Source organism: Chelon labrosus (assembly GCF_963514085.1).
Source record: "Chelon labrosus genome assembly, chromosome: 21".
Taxonomy (NCBI): Eukaryota; Metazoa; Chordata; class Actinopteri; order Mugiliformes; family Mugilidae; genus Chelon; species Chelon labrosus.
Window position 1 is genome coordinate 14297800 of NC_140354.1, and position 19488 is coordinate 14317287.

Consider the following 19488-nt stretch of genomic DNA (forward strand, 5'->3'; position numbering starts at 1 on the left):
TTGTAAAATCAATGAATAAATTAATATTTATTTTCAACCATGTAAAATACGCCTGAATGTGACAGACAAGTTATGTACATTTGAGACTTTATGTATATGTTTTATTTTTATTTATTTATTTATTTGTGGTAAATTTTGGACACGTTGGGAGGCTGGATTTTAAAAGAGCTGAATGACGCAAGTGAAAGCGGAGGTGGACGTTACATATAATTCCCACGGCACCTAAACGCAGCAATCGGACCAGCGAGCTCAGCCCTCCTCGTTCCTCGCTGTCTGCATCGATGAAGTTGTTTCAAAGATGGCGGATTTCCTGCCGTCCCGCTCCCTTTTATCTGTATGTTTTCCCAACTGTCTCCTCACGAGCGGCGAGGTAGAGCAGCTGCGGAAGTCCAAGGAGATAGACAAGTGCATAAACCGGGACAAGACGTACGTTAAGCGGCTGGTGAAGATCCTGTTGCTCGGAGCGGGCGAGAGCGGCAAGTCCACTTTCCTCAAGCAGATGCGCATTATCCATGGACAGGACTTCGATCAGAAGGCCAAAGGAGAATTCAGAGGCACGATTTATAGTAACGTTATTAAAGGTAAGGCCACGCCGAGAGCCCGCTGTGTTTAATAGGCTGAAGCTGGCTTGTGTAGTCGCCTGTTTTTTTTTTTTATCGGGGTGTACCGTTTGAGTGGGAAGTTGTTAGCCATGCTAGCTCAACGGTTCAGCCGTTGGAAGCACTTCTCAGCGTTCCACTGAGCTAGTTCTGTTAGCGGGTGAAGCAACCAAGAAACGCCCATGCTGTCTGTGTTTGTCCGGTCGGACACAAGACGAGCAAGGTGACTTTTCCAGCGTGTCGGTGGCCGTTTGCGTTTATTCAGGGCTTCTCGCACAGTATATAATGGTCTCGGTCCCTTTTATAAAAATGCTCAGTCACACACGTAACGTACACAAAGGTTTGACATTGTCCGAGTGTTCCTCATGGCTGCTGTTAAGCACCGAAACATCCACTAATAACTGAATGTAAGCGCTAAATGAGGCAACAGCATCCCTGCCAGTGTGCACAAACACTCACCTGCCAGTTCTTTAGGTACACTATTGAATGCATTGAATTAAAAAAGCACTAAATCTTAGCTAGATTAAGTTATTAAGGTATTCAGCTTCAGTTTAAAGTAACAGATCCTGCTTTGTTTTCATTTTGAATGCTGTGTTGTTGTTTTTTTTTTGTAATACTACTTAATTGTATTGTGTTAGTGTTATTTTGACAACCCTATCTTAGTCAGTGGACAGGGCTAAAATGACAAACATGTTAAAGACCGTTTTAAAGTTTAAAGACCCTTTAGTGATTGGGGTTCAAGAGCAGGCTGTCAATAAACCAGAGCGTGTACCCTGTTCGATCCCCGGCAGTGTCCTTGAGCAAGACACTGAACTCCCAGTTGCTCCCCCGGTGCTTGGCACTGGTGCGTTAATGTGTGTGTGTGTGTGTTTGTGTGTTTGCTGGGTAGATGCGCCTCTGTGACTGTAAACCGCTTTGAGTACCAGTGGGTTGCAAAAAAAAGAGACATTAGAGCCAGCTGACGTCTAAAAGTTATCAGTTTTTGAGTTTATTCTGGTCTGCAGGCCGCCAAGCAGAGGGTTCCTAGTCTTTGTTAAGTCCAGACTTCTTAAATTCTTGTAAAAGGTGATTCGTCACATATCAAAAATGTGAAAAACGGCATGGCTGACAAGTGTGGGTACCGGCGCAGGAAATAACCAAACGTAATAACTGACAGCTGGTGAAAAGACCAGTCATTTTTCTATGTCTGCCAGCGACCGTTATCTGTTTACCCCTGGAGATGCTTGCGTGTGAAAATCCCGGCAGATCAGCACTTTTTGTGAAACACTCTCGGACCCAGGCCATCTGGCATCGTCAACAATCATGCCGCCGCGTTCGAAGTCCCTCAGATCACATTTCTTCCCTATTCTGATGCTCGGGTTTGAATTTCAGCGAATCATCCTGACCGCGTCTGTGTCTGTGTCTGAGTTGCCGCTTGCTTTTGTGACAAGGTGGTGCTGAAGCTGAACAGCAGAAGTGTACTCGTGTGGGACAGGTGTGCTTTGATTCAAGGGGTTTAATAAATAAAACCAAATTGACATTAAGGATTTAACCGTTTACCTCAGTGAGTGAAATGCGGTTCAGCCACGTGGAGATCATGCAACTTAATCCACCACTGTAGAATATTTTTTTAGCTTCTAACACTCCTGGTTTCCTCTCTACTTTACCTCCCGGAGAGCGTTCCTCTACCAGCGCTGTCGTCTGTGGACGTCCTCTGCCTCTTTTTGTTTACGTTCCTCCCGTTCCTACTATCTCTTTGACGGATTAGTTTGGTTTTTACAATCTAAGGTTAAACCTGTTTCACTTGCATTCAGAGCAAAAGTTGTGGGTTCTGCTGTGGGTTAGCCTTTGCCCAACTTTACTCGTACGTACGTACACATGTAAAAGCTTCTAAAGGAGGCAGCATTTCAAATTCCCAGTGAAGCCGTTCTCAGGTGATTTTGTTTCTGTCGTTACACAATAGATCAAGTGTGAAGTAGTGACTGAATACGGTGCTAATTGGCGATCACTTCTTTCCATCTGCTGCTCCTCACAGTCCAGATTTTACAACAACAACAACAACATCATCTGACGCACTCGCGATGCTGTGACTTCAGCCGTGGTTAAAAGTAAATTTAAATGTAAATATGTGTTTTGGTGTCTCTTAAACTTAGTGTCTCAGTTTTAAGTACTTCTCGTGTACGATTAGAAGAGGTTTTAACGTTCGTAACTCCCAAAGCATTGTGCATCGCCGAGCGTTTAAACGTTAAATAGCATATTAAACTATTTTCAACACCATAAGCGTGTAACACGAGTGTTACGTGTTTAGCGTTCGGATTTATTTCTAGTCGTGTGTCAGTTGGTGAAATTGAATCATCGCTAACCGCCTGACGCTAAAAGTGTGTCATCAAATCCTGTGAATGTGTCTCTTGTCATTTAGTTATTAACCACACACACACACACAAACACACACACACACTCTGTCTTCTACCGAAAGACAAGAGCAGAAATAAACACCTTTCGCGATCAGACGGGGCGATAGCTAGCAGCAGCGGCGACGACCCTTGAAGCGCAGTTGCTCCTTTACGCTTCACATCGCTTCGAGTCTAGAAATAGAGCAGCAGACAGAAAGTAAAGTGATGGCTGTACGATTGCGAGAAAGCAAACCCCCTTCGTGGGCAGATTTGTGACCGTTACTGGGGCATTATCAGGGGGGCGACCCTAATTTACTCCACCAGACGTTTTCAGCGCGGCTGCCTTGCTGCTGCTTTTGATATCAGATCGGCCGTCTGTATAATCCAAGCCACCTTCTTCCAAAGTATTTGTCAAGTGCAGGTTGTTCTGTAATGAATAAAGCTGTTGTTTCCTCTTCCTGAGGCTTTAGAATAGAGTAGAATGAATTTATTGTCACTATACACACGTACAATGAGATTAAAGCCGTCCCCAATAAAAAAATAAATAAAAAACAGTATAAAAAGACGTATGAAAATGTTTGTATTTGTTTGGTTTTTACAATTTAGCGCCAGGAATTGTAGAAACCCGATTCCCTTTGGGGAAAGCTGTTATCCAGATAGACGTAACCTGTCACTAAATTCGGTAACCGCCGTCATGAAACCATGAGCTAATAAGTCACATTTAAAATAATTTCCCCAGCTCGCATGAAAGCAACACAAAGCAGCTGAACTGCCACAGATCTCCAGGTGACACCCCCCCCCCCCCCCCCATTACGTCAGTCCGGATAACCCACAACAAACCAGACGTGAAAAACCCCTACGTGTTACACCGAACGCCGTCGTGATGTCATGTTGATTGTGCGTGAGGAGAGGCTGAAGTGGGGTGGGGGTGGGTGGTGGGTGGGCGGGCCGTGGGGTTACATGTAAACTCGTGTCAGTGTCGTGCAAAACAGGGAAGTGTCATGCTGGAAAGATTTGCTCAGTTTCACTCGTCGGGGGAAAGTATCTGACTCTGGACGTGGTTAATGTGAGAGGAAACTGTTACTGTCATTTCAGCATAACCGTTAAATCCTTTAGGTGGGAGGAGCCGCGAGATTTTTTTTATTTTCTCTTCTCCGATGCACCACTGACACACAGATTGTGTCACGATAAATAAGGTCCCTTCTTTGGTTTGTAATAGCCTGTGTGCACAATATGTTCAGAGCGTGTACGGATCCCTTCTCTCTTTTTAATGTTAGTTTTAGTGTTAGCCCTTTTTTTTAACCCTAAAATTAGTTTTAGCTCCTCAGTCTACTTTTCTAAATATTAGGGATGTCACTATCGGTGTTGGCAGATTGGTATCGGGGCTGATCCAGGCATTTTTTTTAAATAATCGGATCAGTATTAGGCTTCAGCTTATTTATTTTAGCTCTGCCGTAAATCAAAACCACGCTCCTGCCTGCACATGTTATCTATTAGAAGTAAGATGAAAGCCTTTATGAAACTCCAGGGGAGGAAATTTTGCTTATTTAAGATCAGATTGTTCCCCGTATTGATACTGAAAGATTGGGGACAAAAAAAACTCGTCCCATCGTCTAAATATACCGTAAAGATCATTCATTTCAAAATATTGTGAATTCGAGAGCCGCCGTTTAGCTTTTTACAGAATTTGCAACCGTAGTAGACTTTGCAGGGGTAAGTGAGACGCAGGACGCAGGGACGCTGGAAAGAAAAATTAATAAAAACCCACTGGCAACTAGTTTATTGTTTATTGTTTAGTTGCGGCTCCCCTTTAGTTGACGCAGAAGCGGCGGACTAGTCTTCCTTGGGGTCCAGTTAAAAATCAGAACATACAAATGATGAATTATCAATCACATATTGTGCATTTAAATACAGTAAGAATAGCAGTGACATCAGATTACGGATAAAAAAAAACAAAATACAATACAGTGAGTGCCAAGTCAGAGTCCAGAGTTCATAATTAACATGTGTAAAAATAGGTAGTAGCCCTGATTATAATATTAAAGCACAGCTGTGGCTGAGGATGTGCCAATACAAGTCTTAACTAATACAGAACAAGACTGACGGGTTAGTTTTAAGAAGACCACGTCCGTACTGCTGTCGTGGTCTGGATCTTCTGACCCAACGCAATATCCAGATGAAACAGATAATCTAAACACAAACGGACATTTGGAAAAACAGAAAAATGGATTCAAATATCCAATTTTTCATTTGACAAATTAAAAAATTGGATTTTTAAACTGTTTTTCCAATTTTCCGTTTTCATTCAGAGGATCAGAAATTTAGAAAATTACAAAATTGTGTAAAAAAATTGCGTCTGGGCTCCAATTATTCAATACCGCAACGATACTCTCTCCCTCGTTCCACGTAGTTCTATGACCGGTTGTGAGAATTGGTTGGCGACTGGCTAGTTATCGCGTGGGTGTGTCTGGGTGTGTTTAGGCGGGCATTCAAGAAGACTCGGGGCAGTCATGTCGTCGACGCTGGATAACTACGAGAATATAATCCGAAATCTTGTTGAGAATGTAGGTTATACTTGCGGGCGAGTGCAAAACTTCTTACAGACGAACTTTGGACTGAACAGGGGGGGGGCAAGGAGATAGAGAATAATAATTGAGTAGTTGGAGCCCAGACGCAATTTTGCAAATTTCTAAATTTCTGTTCCTCTGAATAAAAACAGAAAATTGGAAAAGCAGTTTAAAGATCCAAATTTTTTAATTTGTCAAAACGGAAAAAAATGAAAAATTGGATATTTTTGAATCCATTTTTCTGTTTTTCCAAAATATCCGTTTGTGTTTAGAAAATTGAACTGATAAGCGTCACACGGACCAATAATACCACATATAACTGTGTTGCCAGGACTTTAAACTTCCAAAATCCAGTTATTTTGGTTGAAGAATAGATGTTTTTAATTCTGAAATACGCAAATAGACACTTTTGTTTGTTAGAGATACACCAGTCGTATCCTCTCTATCAGTATCTGCCCCAGAGCTGACCTTGTTCAGTGTAATCTGATAGAGAATAGACCTGACGCATGTCATTAAAGTAAACTTTAACAATAAACTTAAACAGTAAAGTTACAGAACTGACGTACAACAGTGTTGGTAGTTGTTATTTTTCTTTTAATGCCATTATCTTGAAAACACAGCTTTAATAATATCGTTATGAGTCAACTATTGTGTCATTACAAGACGACTGAAAGTTGCTTCCTCAAGTCGGATGAAGTCAGCGCAGGACAAAGGTCGTGTAGATTGAGTGTGTTGGAGAAATGTTTTCAGCATTACAACGTGCAGTTGGGTTGGGGTCGGGCTTTGGGTCAAAATAAAAACCCTTTCTGTTCAAAAAGCCCTGAAAATAGGGCAGTCGTGACCCGGAGCTCATCATTTTCGGGCAGATGCACTCGGCTTAAGTGTGCGCAGACCACAATGATTGACTTATTATTCGTCTACAAACCAACCGTAGAGCTCCTAGCCTTTATCGAGTCCTGACGTCCGAAGTTAGTGTTGCTGGGTTTGACGAGCGGTCGCCGTTCACATAAAAATATACTGAAAACCTGTAGACGTTAACAGTGTTACAGGCATTTCAACACGTAATTGTGGAAAACTGGAGGAAAGACTTGTGATTTTTTCCAATGTCTGTCAATATTTGCACGCGGTAAAAATTAAACATGTTTGTCTGCAGCTCTCTGAGCAATCAAGACTACAGCAACACACATCTGTGTCCTTTCGAGGCTGTTTAGCTTTTAACGAAACAATTCATTGGACTAATGACACGAAGTTCAATGAAGTAGGACGTGAAACCTGAGCCCCCCCGTTTTCTATTGATTAAAGTTTTGAGCATCGATTTCTGGCTCACTGACACCATCAGCGTTAACAAGATGCACGCGACATTTTAAGACCAGGTAATAATAATGTAGAAACTAGATATTAAGGCATAATAAAAAAAAAAAGGCACTGCATTGATGTGTGGGCGGAAAGCAGCAGCAGCAGTAGCGTGGACAGAAATGGACGAGGGACACACAGCGTCACTCATTGATTAAAAATGAAATGTAGGTCAACCCACAAAGAGCACGCAGCGCTGATCTATAAACCTCTGTGTTGAAGGACATCGTTTGCTTCGGTGTATGTACGTCTACATATTGAGTATTAAACTGAATAAAGAGGAAGCTTCATACGGCGTTTAACACTTCACGACATCTACCGGTTAAAATTAAGCGCTCTAATATAACAGCGACGCTATGATTAATTCCCCTAATGACAGCTACGGTGTTCAGTTTACGTTGAAGCGCTCTCAGAGAGGTGGTGATTCTCCTGGATGATCGTTTTTGGAAGGATCTTCAGTCCTTTTCCTTCTTTAAATGCGAAGCCCGTGTAATGTTTGTGGCTTTAAATAGTTGTGTAATTGTTGCACGGTTCAGTCTGGCATCCTGTTGTCTCTCATCAACTGTGAGAGACAAAAGGTGTTTGCGCGCTGGTGTTGCTTCCAGTTCAAAGCGCGAAGGTTGAATACTTGTCACAGGAACTGGAGATATGCAGACGGGGCTCGACACACACACATCCTTGAGCTGTCAGCTTTCTCACACACACACAAACACACACACACCCACCCTGCATACAGCTGGATTAACCCGCATGTTGGTGAAAGCCGAGAGACGGCGAACATCGTCAGAGCTGGCTTGTTTCAGCTTTGAACGAGTGAACTAGAGTTCATGGAGCAGAAATGTAAACTGAGCGTTTTGGAGGATGGCTGCTCGTTTCTGCTCGGGGTCAAACTCATTAGTCAAACGTTAGTCGGAATAAGTAACGGCTTGTCGCGGACGATTTGTCTTAACCTGCAAACACGTGCACAGCTGCTTTAGTTCAGTGTGAAGTTTATAGCTAGTGAGTAGCCCTGACGAGCCAGACCCACATTAAACGTAGGGTCCGTAGACAGGGCTCAACCGGAGGGGTGGGATAAACGGTTGTCTTTCAAACTCCCTCTCCACGCAATAGGATAGCGCTACAACCAATCAGAGCAACGAAGAAAGGTGGCGTAGTCAGAGCGACGGAAAAGAGAGTTCCTTTCTCAGAGAAAAGCTTCACTTCAAGTCTTTCAGAGCGGCGGCCGAAGCCGATTCGAAAGAAAGTTGTTCGCTAGCGGCAGCCATCGCTCTGGTAGTTCTAGCAGGATGGGGAACTCGCGTAATTCACGGAGCACATAGAGAGCCGAAGTCCCGCCCCTTCCGATTGCCTCCATGGGACCTATCTTTCGAAAAAATATGAACGGCAGTCTATGGCGAAAGATAAATTATTTTCTGGTCCCGATCGACTTGTGCCTTGGATTATACATATGTTGTTTTTCAGAATAAAAAATGATTTTACATGTCAAGAATGTCACAGTTTGTCGCAAGATAGTTCAGTAAAACGCTATGGAAAATACGTAATTAAACGAACTACAAGTCCCGCATGCTGGCGCGTACAGAACCGACCAAAACTCCCTTCGTGTGACTACAGCTCTCAACATGACCCGATTTATAATGATTTTCACCTCGTTTGATGCTTCTGCCTTCGTCCTGGAAGAAGACGGTAAAGCTCAACAAGGAGACAGCCATAGTTCTCAGACGAGAGATGTAGTTCACTAAGCGATCTCATACAAAACCTAACGTTGTTCAGCTTATTTACGTCAAATAATTTATCTCTTGACGTGAAAAATTATCTTTTAAATTCACACACATCATATGTGAAATTCATGCCACAATTCGAACGGGACCAAAAAATAATTATGATCTCTCCATAGACTGCCGTTCATATTTTTTCGAAAGATAGGTCCCATGACCCGGAAGTAGAAGGGGCGGGACTTCGGCTCTCTATAGGATAGCGCTACAACCAATCAGAGCAACGAAGAAAGGTGACGTAGTCAGAGCGACGGAAAAGAGAGTTCCTTTCTCAGAGAAAAGCCAGAGCCCGTCTACGGATTCCTATTATTATTATTATTATTATTATTCCTATTAGACATTCTCTGGAAAAGCTTCACTTCAAGTCTTTCAGAGCGGCGGCCGAAGCCGATTCGAAAGAAAGTTGTTCTCTAGCAGCAGCCGTCGCTCCGGTAGTTCTAGCAGGACGGGGAATTCACGCGTAATTCACGGCTCTCTGTGGTCGTCGTCATGTTAAGCCCGCCCACCGACTCGTGATTGGCCCGGTCCATCTTGGATTTTTCAAAATCTCAAGTCAACGGAGAGTAACTAGACTGCCCCTAGGGGCTAGGGGCGCGTCTAGATTCTAGGCTAGAGTACAACGGCATCAGGATCCCGAACGCCTCATGTTTCATAGACCACTTTATGGACACCTCCTGTGCAAAGGGTGATAAAACAGTGAAAACATCATCAAAAAACAAGCCTGATGGGGTGAAAAGAAGCTTTGTGTCCACATGAAGTCAAAATATAACTAAAATGAAATGATCCTTTGAGAAGCTCATCAAGAAAACAGGCTTTAACACAGGTTATGTGTCTGGTGGAGCAGTGGAGGATACTGTAACTCATCCTGTATCAGCATCCAGAGAGCCCCAGGCCTCGTGTCAGACTCTTTATTTATCGATTTAACTCTCTGCGTTCAACACCAGCCGGCTGTTCCTGCCTCACAGCGAGGCCTCTTTGAATCCCATCCTAACTGGATTTGTTCGATAATGGACCTTTTAACTGAAAAGTCGCAGTGTTTTTCTCCAGACAACTCCACCGGTTCGCCTCAGGGCTTGCCGTCTCGTCTCGTCCTCCTTTTAACATCATGTGCACCGGTGTGTCGCGTGATCGGCAAGAACAAGAAACATATTCAAATGTGGTGAGAACTCTTAGCAGCTGTAAATGAACGAGATCGTGAGCACGCTGGGTCACCGGCGGTGTGATGAGTTTAAAACGAAAGATGCAAACACTAATTTTGGAAAGTCCTCAGCAAGCCCGGTCCCCTACAGTGCAGTCTTGTGGAAAGTTGCAAATAGTTTGCTGCTGTTCGTGATAAAATAAAGAAAAATACAAATGAATCCGATGCTAATAATAGCTCTAAAAAGGCAAACAACTCTTTCTTCATGTCATGCTTTTTTTTCCTCCGTTCTCCTTCAGGTATTCGAGTGTTGGTGGACGCTCGAGAGAAGCTGCACATCCCATGGGGCGACCCGGCCAACCAGAGCCACGGGGACACCATGATGGCGTTCGACACCCGTTCGGCAATGGCCCACGGTCACGGCATGGTGGAAACTAAGGTTTTTCAGCACTACCTGCCGTCCATCCGAGCCCTGTGGGCCGACCAGGGCATCCAGAACGCGTACGATCGCCGCAGGGAGTTCCAGCTGGTGAGTAAACCAAACTCTGCCGCGTGCAAAGAAATCCTTAACACAGTAATAAGCTGTTTTCTGAAATTTAAGGTTAATTTAAAAACAAATATAATGAAAAGAGACACCTCCTGTTCTCTCTTCATTTTGTGATTAATTAGTCGAACTGAAAAATATAAATTTCTTAATGATTCTCAGTCCTTAACCCTAAATGTAACTCAGTTCCACGTCGCGTTGATTGGCTCCTCAGATATGTCTCATTTTAGACTGAACTCGTCTCTCGTTTGTCTCTCTCTCAGGGGGAGTCAGTAAAGTATTTCCTGGACAATTTGGATAAGCTCGGACAGTCGGTAAGTCCCGCCCCCACATCATCAGAAGCTCCCACCGCGACACGAACACGCGCGCATCGTCAGGGCGGCCGATGGAGCAGATGGGGTGTGATAGCGACCCCGGGCTCGCTTGTTGAAAAAAAGAGAAGTGAAAACCCGTTGCCTTCCTGTCCTCGGTCGCTGCACTGGTTTGTTCTAGTGTGTGCGCTCATTGTTCCTCTGCCTACTGAGACAAATACCGAAGGTGAAGCTTGGGGACATTCCAAAAACCTTGTTACTGAGAATAGTATTGAAGACACATTTGGTTTTGCGGTTGTTTTTTTTTTTTTTTTTATAAATTTAGCCCCAAACGTCCCAGACGTGTTGAAGACTTCACACAAATTCTGGAGAAGTCAGGAAGTGATACATAACAGATTGCTGTGTGCTTGATTAAGTCATTTAGAAACAGATAATATGTGGTCAGGTGACAGACAAAAAAAAAAAGGGCAGCGGCAGTGAAGCGGAACCTGAGCAGACGTTTTTTTGTGTTCGCCGTGTGTCATTTCCCACACAGATTCCTATTAGCCAATCTGTGCCTTTTCTAAAAAAAATAAGGGAAATAACTGAAAATAGAAGAAGTCGTTGTGAATAAATATTCCAGACTTAATCTCTGTGGTAATTTAATGTGGAAAAAAATAACCTGTTCAAGTTTCTGATTACATAGTACGTCCTAGAGTAACAGACACAGGTGATGTTTCGTAGCTGAGAGAAACATGTGACCGACATCTGTTTAACTGTGAAAGTAGCGTTGGGAAATGTGTCACGTTTGTTTAAGCTGGTGAACTGTGGGAGGACAAACTCAGCTGTCTGTCAAACGACAAAAGACAAGCCCGTCCCAGCACCTGAGACAAATCCTGACGCGACACCTGACCACTGTTTAGAGTGATCGTTACGAACAAATAAATAAATAGAGAGCCTATTTGAAAATAAAATACTATAATCCTGTAGCGGTATACTAAGTGAAATAATAATTAATTTTAACAGGCGTTACGAGATTGAATAATTAAACAGAAGGGCGTGTGTGTGTGTGTTTCCGTTACAAAAAGATATGTGGTCAATTAGTCATATGTTCGTGTTGATCTATGCAAAGTCGCCATGTGGTGTTAAGTCACTGCATTTCCCCAATGCCAACCGCAATCTTGATTCACCTTTTGACTGGAAATTTGATTTTCATTCATGTATTTTACATGAATACCACCGCCAGCGTCGGAGGTGTAATGTCACCCATGTGCAAGCTTGTGTAAAATAACCACAGGGTGAAGTTAACGTTAAGCTGATTACGTCCCACGGTTTGTATCGCGTCGACACGTCGGAGCAGACGCGAAAAAAGGGGACGTCGTTTAGATGCAGCGGCTTTTTCTGAACAGAACTCTGCTGAGCCCCAAATGATGAAGTCTACGTGTTGTTTGCATATAAAGTACAAATCTAGATCGATTGGCGCACAGCTTGTCATTCGAGTTGAACGCGGAGATTCGTTTGTCACCCATATAATCAGAGAGGGCACTGACGCAAGAAAATTACAGCAGTTTTGAGTTAAATCAGTTCTAATAAACTATTTTCAAAGTCTTGTCTCATGCGGACAGAACACACAAAGTCACGTATGTCCCACGGTAACGCAAGTCTGCGTCAGTGTGCGAAGAACAGGGATTTTCCACAATAGATCAGGAAGTGAGTCTTAACACAGAAGTGAGTCAAAGTAAGCCGCAGCTACACAGTATCTGTTATAATATATACCTTCCTCCATTTGTCATAAAATATATTTAAAGCTGACTCCTTACTGTAACAAGAGTCTGAGCTGTTTATTCTATTATTAGCGTCTGTAAAGAACGGAATAAATTGAATAAAATGGCCGTTAAAGGCGAGCGAATTGTATATACAAGTAAACTTAAATGAATTACCTTTATTTTCTTCTGGTCAACGCTGAAATCACAGCATATTGTAGTAGGATATTGACCAGTTTGCTACTAGAGATCTGTATTTGGTCCTTTAAGGCAAAATAATGTCCAAAATAACTAAAAAAAGTGAAACAACCAAATAGAAAATAGTCTCAGAACGACCTAGATGCTAAGTTGGTGGTTCACTGTTGCCAGGTTGCCACGTTGCCGCGTCGCCGTGATCTATTTACCCAGACGCCCAGCTGACAAACATCTCAATTTGTGCATTAAAAGCTGCACAAATAGACGAGGTTGTTTACTGGAAGTCCTGCGGGAGTGTGTTTTTGGGAAGGAAAATTAGGGATCTCTGGCAAAACATCCTTTATTTGTGTCTGCAGGATGTGTTCCTGTGAGAGGACACACACACACACACACACACACACACACACAAGCGGGCACGGGCTTGTGTGGTTTTCGCCAGCAGTGATTCAGCGAGGAATGCTATGAATTTGGATCTGGTGCAGCCGTTACGCACCGACACTGTCACGCACAACTGTATTACGTTTACACCCAAATAGCTGAGGATTCACTTGTTTTATTTGACTTGGCTTGACTGCCAAAGCTCCCTGTCGTCCAGGGTGTGAAACACCGGTGTGTGGAGTCCTTTAGTTTCAGATAAGGGGACAGTTCTTTCTAATCAAACCAACTGAGCTCGTCTCTTTAGCTTTATTTTTAGCCGTTTGTGCCGTTTTGAAATGTGCTCTTCTGCAATGTCACATTTCCCCCTCTCTTTGGCAAATTGGGGTTTCTCTCCTCTTTCGACCGCGGCTCTACGAATCAAGAATAAACACGTCTGATCACAAATGTGCAACGTGCCTTAAGAAGTACCTCTGGACAAAGACACGCTCTCCCGCAAGCCCGACATTTGTTTATGTGCTCTGGTATTCCAGGAATGCAGAGTGTTGAACAGGGATGTCCCCAAAGCAGCAGTGTGTGTTGCTCTGGTTTTTTTTTTTTTGTTAAAGCTTCTCAGCACTTTGCTTAGAGGATGTGATGAAAACCCAGCTGTATAGAGGATGACGTCAGTGCACATTGTGACTTAAGACATTAGTAGTGTTACATGAGAAAGTGTTTTGTTGAGTCGCAATAAAGGAAACAAGAGGCGGCTGAGGGAGAAGTTCACTCCTTGGCTCTTCTCTCTTTCTATGTGACCCGGTATGGTGTAGTATCGGTGTGTGGGTGGTGGAGAGCGATTTTTCATCGGTAGAATCAATGATTAGTTCCTCTTATAGCTGTGTATTATGAAAACTAGGTATTTCCCATGAACAAAGACATTAATATATCAGTAAAAATGCTGAATATTCAAGTTTTGATTCATGTCTCGCCTCGCTAACGCGCAACAATCTACTCGCAGGACTATGTCCCCAGTCAGCAGGACATCCTTCTGGCCAGAAAGCCCACCAAGGGCATCCACGAGTACGACTTCGAGATCAAAAACGTGCCCTTCAAGATGGTGGACGTGGGCGGCCAGCGCTCGGAGAGGCGGCGCTGGTTCGAGTGCTTCGACTCGGTCACTTCCATCCTCTTCCTCGTCTCCTCCTCCGAATACGACCAGGTGAGTTAGTCGGGGGAAAAACCGCAGAGTGTTTGACAGGAGAGAGGGACACGCTGCAGGGTTTCAGAGGTTTGCTATTGACAGGTATTCCCTTGTCAACGGTTTGTAAACCAACAATTCCTCTTTTAGCTGCGCTTGGTGACAGAGTGAAGCCTCGTAGTAAAAGGACGGTGGAAAGAGTGTATGAGCGTTCATGAACCACAAATGATAATCGTCTTCTTCCTCTTCTGTTTTGTTGGTGGTTGGTAGCGTCAAAGTTGACACTATATCACATGACTGAACTTGTCAGCTGTAGAAAAGGAAGTCAGTCGGATAATAATTAGCAAAAATGTGAATGTTTCAATGCTACCAGCGTTTGACCGCGACACGTGTCTGTAACACCTCCAGGTGCTGATGGAGGACCGGCAGACCAACCGGCTGAGCGAGTCCCTCAACATCTTCGAGACCATCGTCAACAACCGGGTGTTCAGCAACGTCTCCATCATCCTCTTCCTCAACAAGACGGACCTGCTGGAGGAGAAGGTGAAGCTGGTGTCCATCAAAGACTACTTCCCCGAGTTCACGGGCGCCCCCTCGAGCCTGGCGGACGTCCAGCGCTTCCTGGTGGAGTGCTTCCGCAAGAAGCGCCGCGACCAGCAGCAGAAGCCGCTCTACCACCACTTCACCACGGCCATCAACACTGAGAACATCCGGCTGGTGTTCCGCGACGTCAAGGACACCATCCTGCACGACAACCTCAAGCAGCTCATGCTGCAGTGAGGGGGAAACTCGGGCCGAGGAGGAGGGAGACGGGAGGGAACGGGTGGAGGCGGCGGGTGGAAAGCTGGTGCCCCCCACACGGTGCCTTTTTTTTTCCTAACTCCGGCCTGCAAGGGGAAGCGGGCTCCGCGTCCTCGCTTTCACCCCCTCCCTCCTTGACTTTGACCTGCTCCTCACCTTTGAACTTTAGACTGTGTATTAAAGCCACCACTACTACCGCCATTCCCCACATGCTTGCTCTCTGCCTTACTGAGCTCGTTCACTGTGACTTACAACAGCCACCTTCGGCTGACGGTGCCAGTCGCCCTCTGGCCATTAAACCCACTGTAAATGACCTCTAACTCCCCCCTCTCTCTCTCTCTTTGTCACCACCCCCATCCACACACTGCAGTGGACCGACCACCCCCTACATTCACAGCCACACACACACTGTCCTTCGTTTCTATGCTGCTCCGACCACTGTTGCCGTTAAAAGCCGCCTTCAGACGCCGGCAGTATCAGCGGCTCAGTGACTGTTGCCAGGTGTTGCCTTCCTTTCGCAGAACTTACATAGTTTTGCCTTTTTGTTTGACACCTGCTCTCCACCGACGCCTGGTGGTGGTGGTGGCGGCGTCGCCTGGCCCGGGGTGGGCGGCGGCGACTTCCCCTGAGAGCAGTGGCACAAGGCGAACGTACACAGATAGGAATTATTGTTCCGAAAGTCCACTTAATTCTAGTTTTCTAATCATTTTGTCTCTTTTTCTAATATATGAATATACTGTATGTATCTATGCATTTTTCCTTAACTTATATTTTATAGGGGTTTACACTTTGCTGATTTGTGACTGCTGATGGACTGTGTTACGGTTAATTTAAAGTGTTTTTTGTTTTTGTTTTCGGGGGGGAGGAAGGGTGCTGATGAGAGAGCACAAACGCACGGACCACTTGTTAAATTAAAACGCCTTGCGGCACCGACGGCGAAGCCAAGGCGCAGGGTTTTCTCAGGGCGCGCACCGTGAACCGCTTTTCTTGTGAATTGGAGCCGACCAGAACTCTAACGCCCTCCTCACGCCACGGACCGATGGGAGCTTCTCTCTGGGTGTGTCATGTCAGCAGCAGAGAAGACTCCTTTTAACGCGTTTTAAAAGCAGAATCCATTTTCAACCTGGAGCGTAGTTTACATCATCGGGGCAGAAAAGACCAAGAGACGCCGCCTCCATTGTTACGTCTGGACTTTTGCCTTTAAAGCTTAAGATCTTAAGTCTTGCTGTTATTTATTTTTTTTTTTTTTACCTTTGAATCTTTAGACTGTGCCTCAGAAGTGTTAACTAATAACTGTGACTTCCAGACTGAAGCATAGAAGGCAGAAGTCGACCCTAGAGAGCCGATGTGAGGAACGTTTTCATGTTTCCTGTAAGTGTTGGAGGAAGCGCCGCCGCTACCGAGAGCAGCCATTGTTCTTTGACAACTGTTTTTAATGGCGTTAGGTTTGGTTTGCTGCTACTTTCCCTTCTGCAGGTTGATTGGTCAAACGTAGTCCACCTCAGCTCCTAAAAGGTCTCGTAAACAAGAGCTTTGGAAATAAAACAATTAAACAAAGCAACGGTGAAGTTACAGCCAGAGTGCGACGTTGTTAAACTGCCACTTTCTCCGTACGCTTCGGCATTTGTTTTTTACGAATGTCCAGACGACGCAACGCACACAGATCAGGTGTTAATATCGTAACAGATAAAAGTTTATCCAGAAGAAGCTGAAACAAGGGCAACTGGACTTGAAGAGTTCCTTGGAAAGGTTTCGTCTCTTCTCCAAGTAGCTTCATTAGCTTTTAATTGTCGCCCGTTATTCCAAGATGTTAGCGGAGCTCCGGGACGTTCCCAGTGGCACCGAATGAGTCGGACGTGAGCACGTGACGCTCCACGTCGTAGCCTAAAGACACAAACGCTGTCCCCCCAAATGGAAGAACCGTGAAATGAGTGTTGAGTCTACGTGAACCACAGTTTCCTCATTGGAAAGTTTCAATCGCGGTTCAAAAGGTCAAGTCACCTTTGTTTAAAAAAAAAAAAAAAACGTCACCAAAACGTGATGATGCACGACGTGGTCCAGGTTGAAAATGGTCAGAAGATGGGAACATCATCTCTTCCTGCGTGTTTTCTGATTTTTTATTTTTTTTTCCTGCTCTCGAATCATTCTACTTTCTAAAAGGTACCTGTCCGCCCCCCCTCCCTCCCCCCCTCTCTCTCTTCCACTCACCCTAATTTAAAAGGGATAAAGCCGCCCCCGTCTGTTAGTGATGCATCTCAGCAGTTGGCGTCCGCTGGCCCCTCCCTCTCTCTCTCTCTCGTCGTTGTATAAAGTTAATGTACAGATCACATTGTCCTCTTAACTCCTCTTCTAATGACGTCGAAGGTATTATTCTAACGCATCTCCTCACACCACGCCCACAACGCTTGTTACTAACAGACGACGTAACCTTCACGCAGACCTGTACCGTATTTATGTCCGCGAGCGTCACTTCCGTGTCCCTGGATTTCGTTATTGCGACTCCGCCTTGAGTTGACTAGCTCCGCCGTTCGATGCCAACACTAGCCGCCGCCGCCGAGACACAAAACGATCGCGGGGGGGGGGGTTTGTTTGCGTAGAAAGAAACCGACGGGCCTGCAGAGTGTTTATTTTTATTTAGTCGTCTTTTTTTTAGAGAGTTACCGTGCGGGTGATTGGTCTGGTTTGTTTGTTGGCGTGGCGGGTTGATCTGCTGACCCGGCAACGAGAACCGGGACGTGGTTTGGAGGTCGGCGGATCAACCTGGACGACTTTTAAAGGTTTACAAGACTGAATATTTATCATTTATCAACACACACACACTCCCTGGATGAATCTCCTCCTCTGTTTCAATCAGTACAGTTGTTTCTCTTGTGTACGCCCTACAAAGCCTTTTTTTTTTGTTTTGTTTTTGTTTTTTTGTTGTTGTTGCTGGTGTCTCTTTAGACGCTCGGTTGTCTGATCACAAAACTTTACTGCATTCATACTGTAATAACTAAATTTGTCTCCATTCTGCCCAGATTTCAAGCTAAAGTCCATAAAAAGATGATTATCTGCAAACTGTAGTGGCTTTTAATGACTTTAATGTTTTAAAGAACGTCATTTACTCGACCAGAAACGACACAATCAGTCGCCGCCTCTAACAGACTTACATGGTTTATTTCTATTTCCACATGTTAGATGATTTTCTTTTTGTGTAAAAAAAAAAACGAATGGGGGGTAAAAATCATTCGCCTGTGTCCAGATTTCAATAAGTATCTTCCCTGGAGACGACTCAGATCCTCTGCCCCCTCTGCCAAACCGACAAGGAGGCGGGTGTCACTCATCCCACGTGTGTTGGCATTGAGCAGTCCAACTTTTTTGTTTTTTAAAAAGAAAAAGAGGAAGCTGAACCCGACCGCTCCAGTGCCAGTCAGGATGATCCTCCAGCAGCCGGTCTTGTCTCCGGATGAAGCAGCCTCTTGTGTTTGCGTCTCTGTCACACACAGACGTCCTGTCCTGTCCTGTCCGGCTCGCACACACACACACCCTAAAGCCAAGCCCCAGCAGAGGTCCCTTTGTCCTCGCTCAGACTGTTTTGTCATCACTTCGAGGCCCAGACGACGGCCCGTTGTCGCACACACGCGCACCATGAAGTCAGGGCCCCCACCCGCCCGCGCGCGCCCCTCAAACAGCCTTTATCAATGCTGAACAAACTCGGTCCTGAGTATCGGAGCACAGGGCGTCACATTGTCGCGCGGGAACAGGAGCGCGTGTGTGTGAGCGACCGACGTCGGGTGGGGGGCGCCTTCTGGGCCTCTTTAATGGAGCCTCTGTCCCAGTTCGTTCGCCGTCATTTGAAATTAAGATCGCTCTGCAGGCAGCTGTTCGCGAATCCAACCGCTGAGTTTGAGCGGGAAGTTTTGTTGTTTTTTTTGTCAGAATTTAAATAAAATAAGCGGTCGCGAGCAGCTGCAGAAGAAGCCCTCCGCCGCTCCGTCTGTGGGCAGTTTGTGCTTCGGACGCACTCAGAAACCCGACAAAACTAATTTGTTAGCAAAAAAAATCTGTGTACAGGTGAGCTCAGTTCTGCTAAACGTGCACGAGAATTAGTCCTGTTGGCTTGAAGTATGAAAATACATTTACTCCATATTTATGTGCACTTAAAAATGATGAAGCTGTTGAGAAAACCTTGCGCCCTCCTCCTCCTCCGTTTGCACACTTGAGCCTGAGTAGCACATATTTCAAACATGTAATTCTGCACCATTCCTCTGATTCTACCTTAGATGTATTAATCACCCGTCGAATCAGCAGCAACTAAGTCGTACGTAAGAGCTTGTTTCTGTTCTAATTTTTTGTTAATTGTGAGTCGAAACTTGGGGTGTTGGCGCACCCTGGTGGGCAAAGAGAGGCGCTGCACACACACACACACACACAGAGAGGCCTGAAGCGTCCAACTAAAACCAGATCTCTGCCTTAAATCTCTCACCTGTCCTTCTCTCATCAGTCAGTTAACTACATGAGTCAAGTATTTTCTGTTTGGCTGTGAACACGTCGTGTGCCACC

General features: G+C 44.9%; 1 protein-coding gene across 1 annotated transcript; it reads left to right on the forward strand.

Annotated features, from left to right (window-relative positions):
- The first annotated feature begins 267 nt into the window (after positions 1–267).
- Positions 268–18003, forward strand: gna13b (guanine nucleotide binding protein (G protein), alpha 13b). The gene is made up of 5 exons (XM_084569932.1): positions 268–581; positions 10101–10330; positions 10609–10659; positions 13966–14166; positions 14554–18003. The coding sequence occupies exons 1-5, from the start codon at positions 299–301 to the stop codon at positions 14923–14925; spliced, it is 1137 nt and encodes a 378-aa protein (XP_084426058.1). The 5' UTR covers positions 268–298; the 3' UTR covers positions 14926–18003.
- The last annotated feature ends 1485 nt before the right edge of the window (positions 18004–19488 follow it).

Excerpts from the sequence above, each read along its gene's own strand:
- gna13b (XM_084569932.1), top strand. The coding sequence starts at position 299 with ATGGCGGATTTCCTGCCGTCCCGCTCCCTTTTATCTGTATGTTTTCCC. Across the intron at positions 582-10,100 it reads TTATAGTAACGTTATTAAAG|GTATTCGAGTGTTGGTGGAC; the intron begins GTAAGGCCACGC and ends GTTCTCCTTCAG. Across the intron at positions 10,331-10,608 it reads GCCGCAGGGAGTTCCAGCTG|GGGGAGTCAGTAAAGTATTT; the intron begins GTGAGTAAACCA and ends TCTCTCTCTCAG.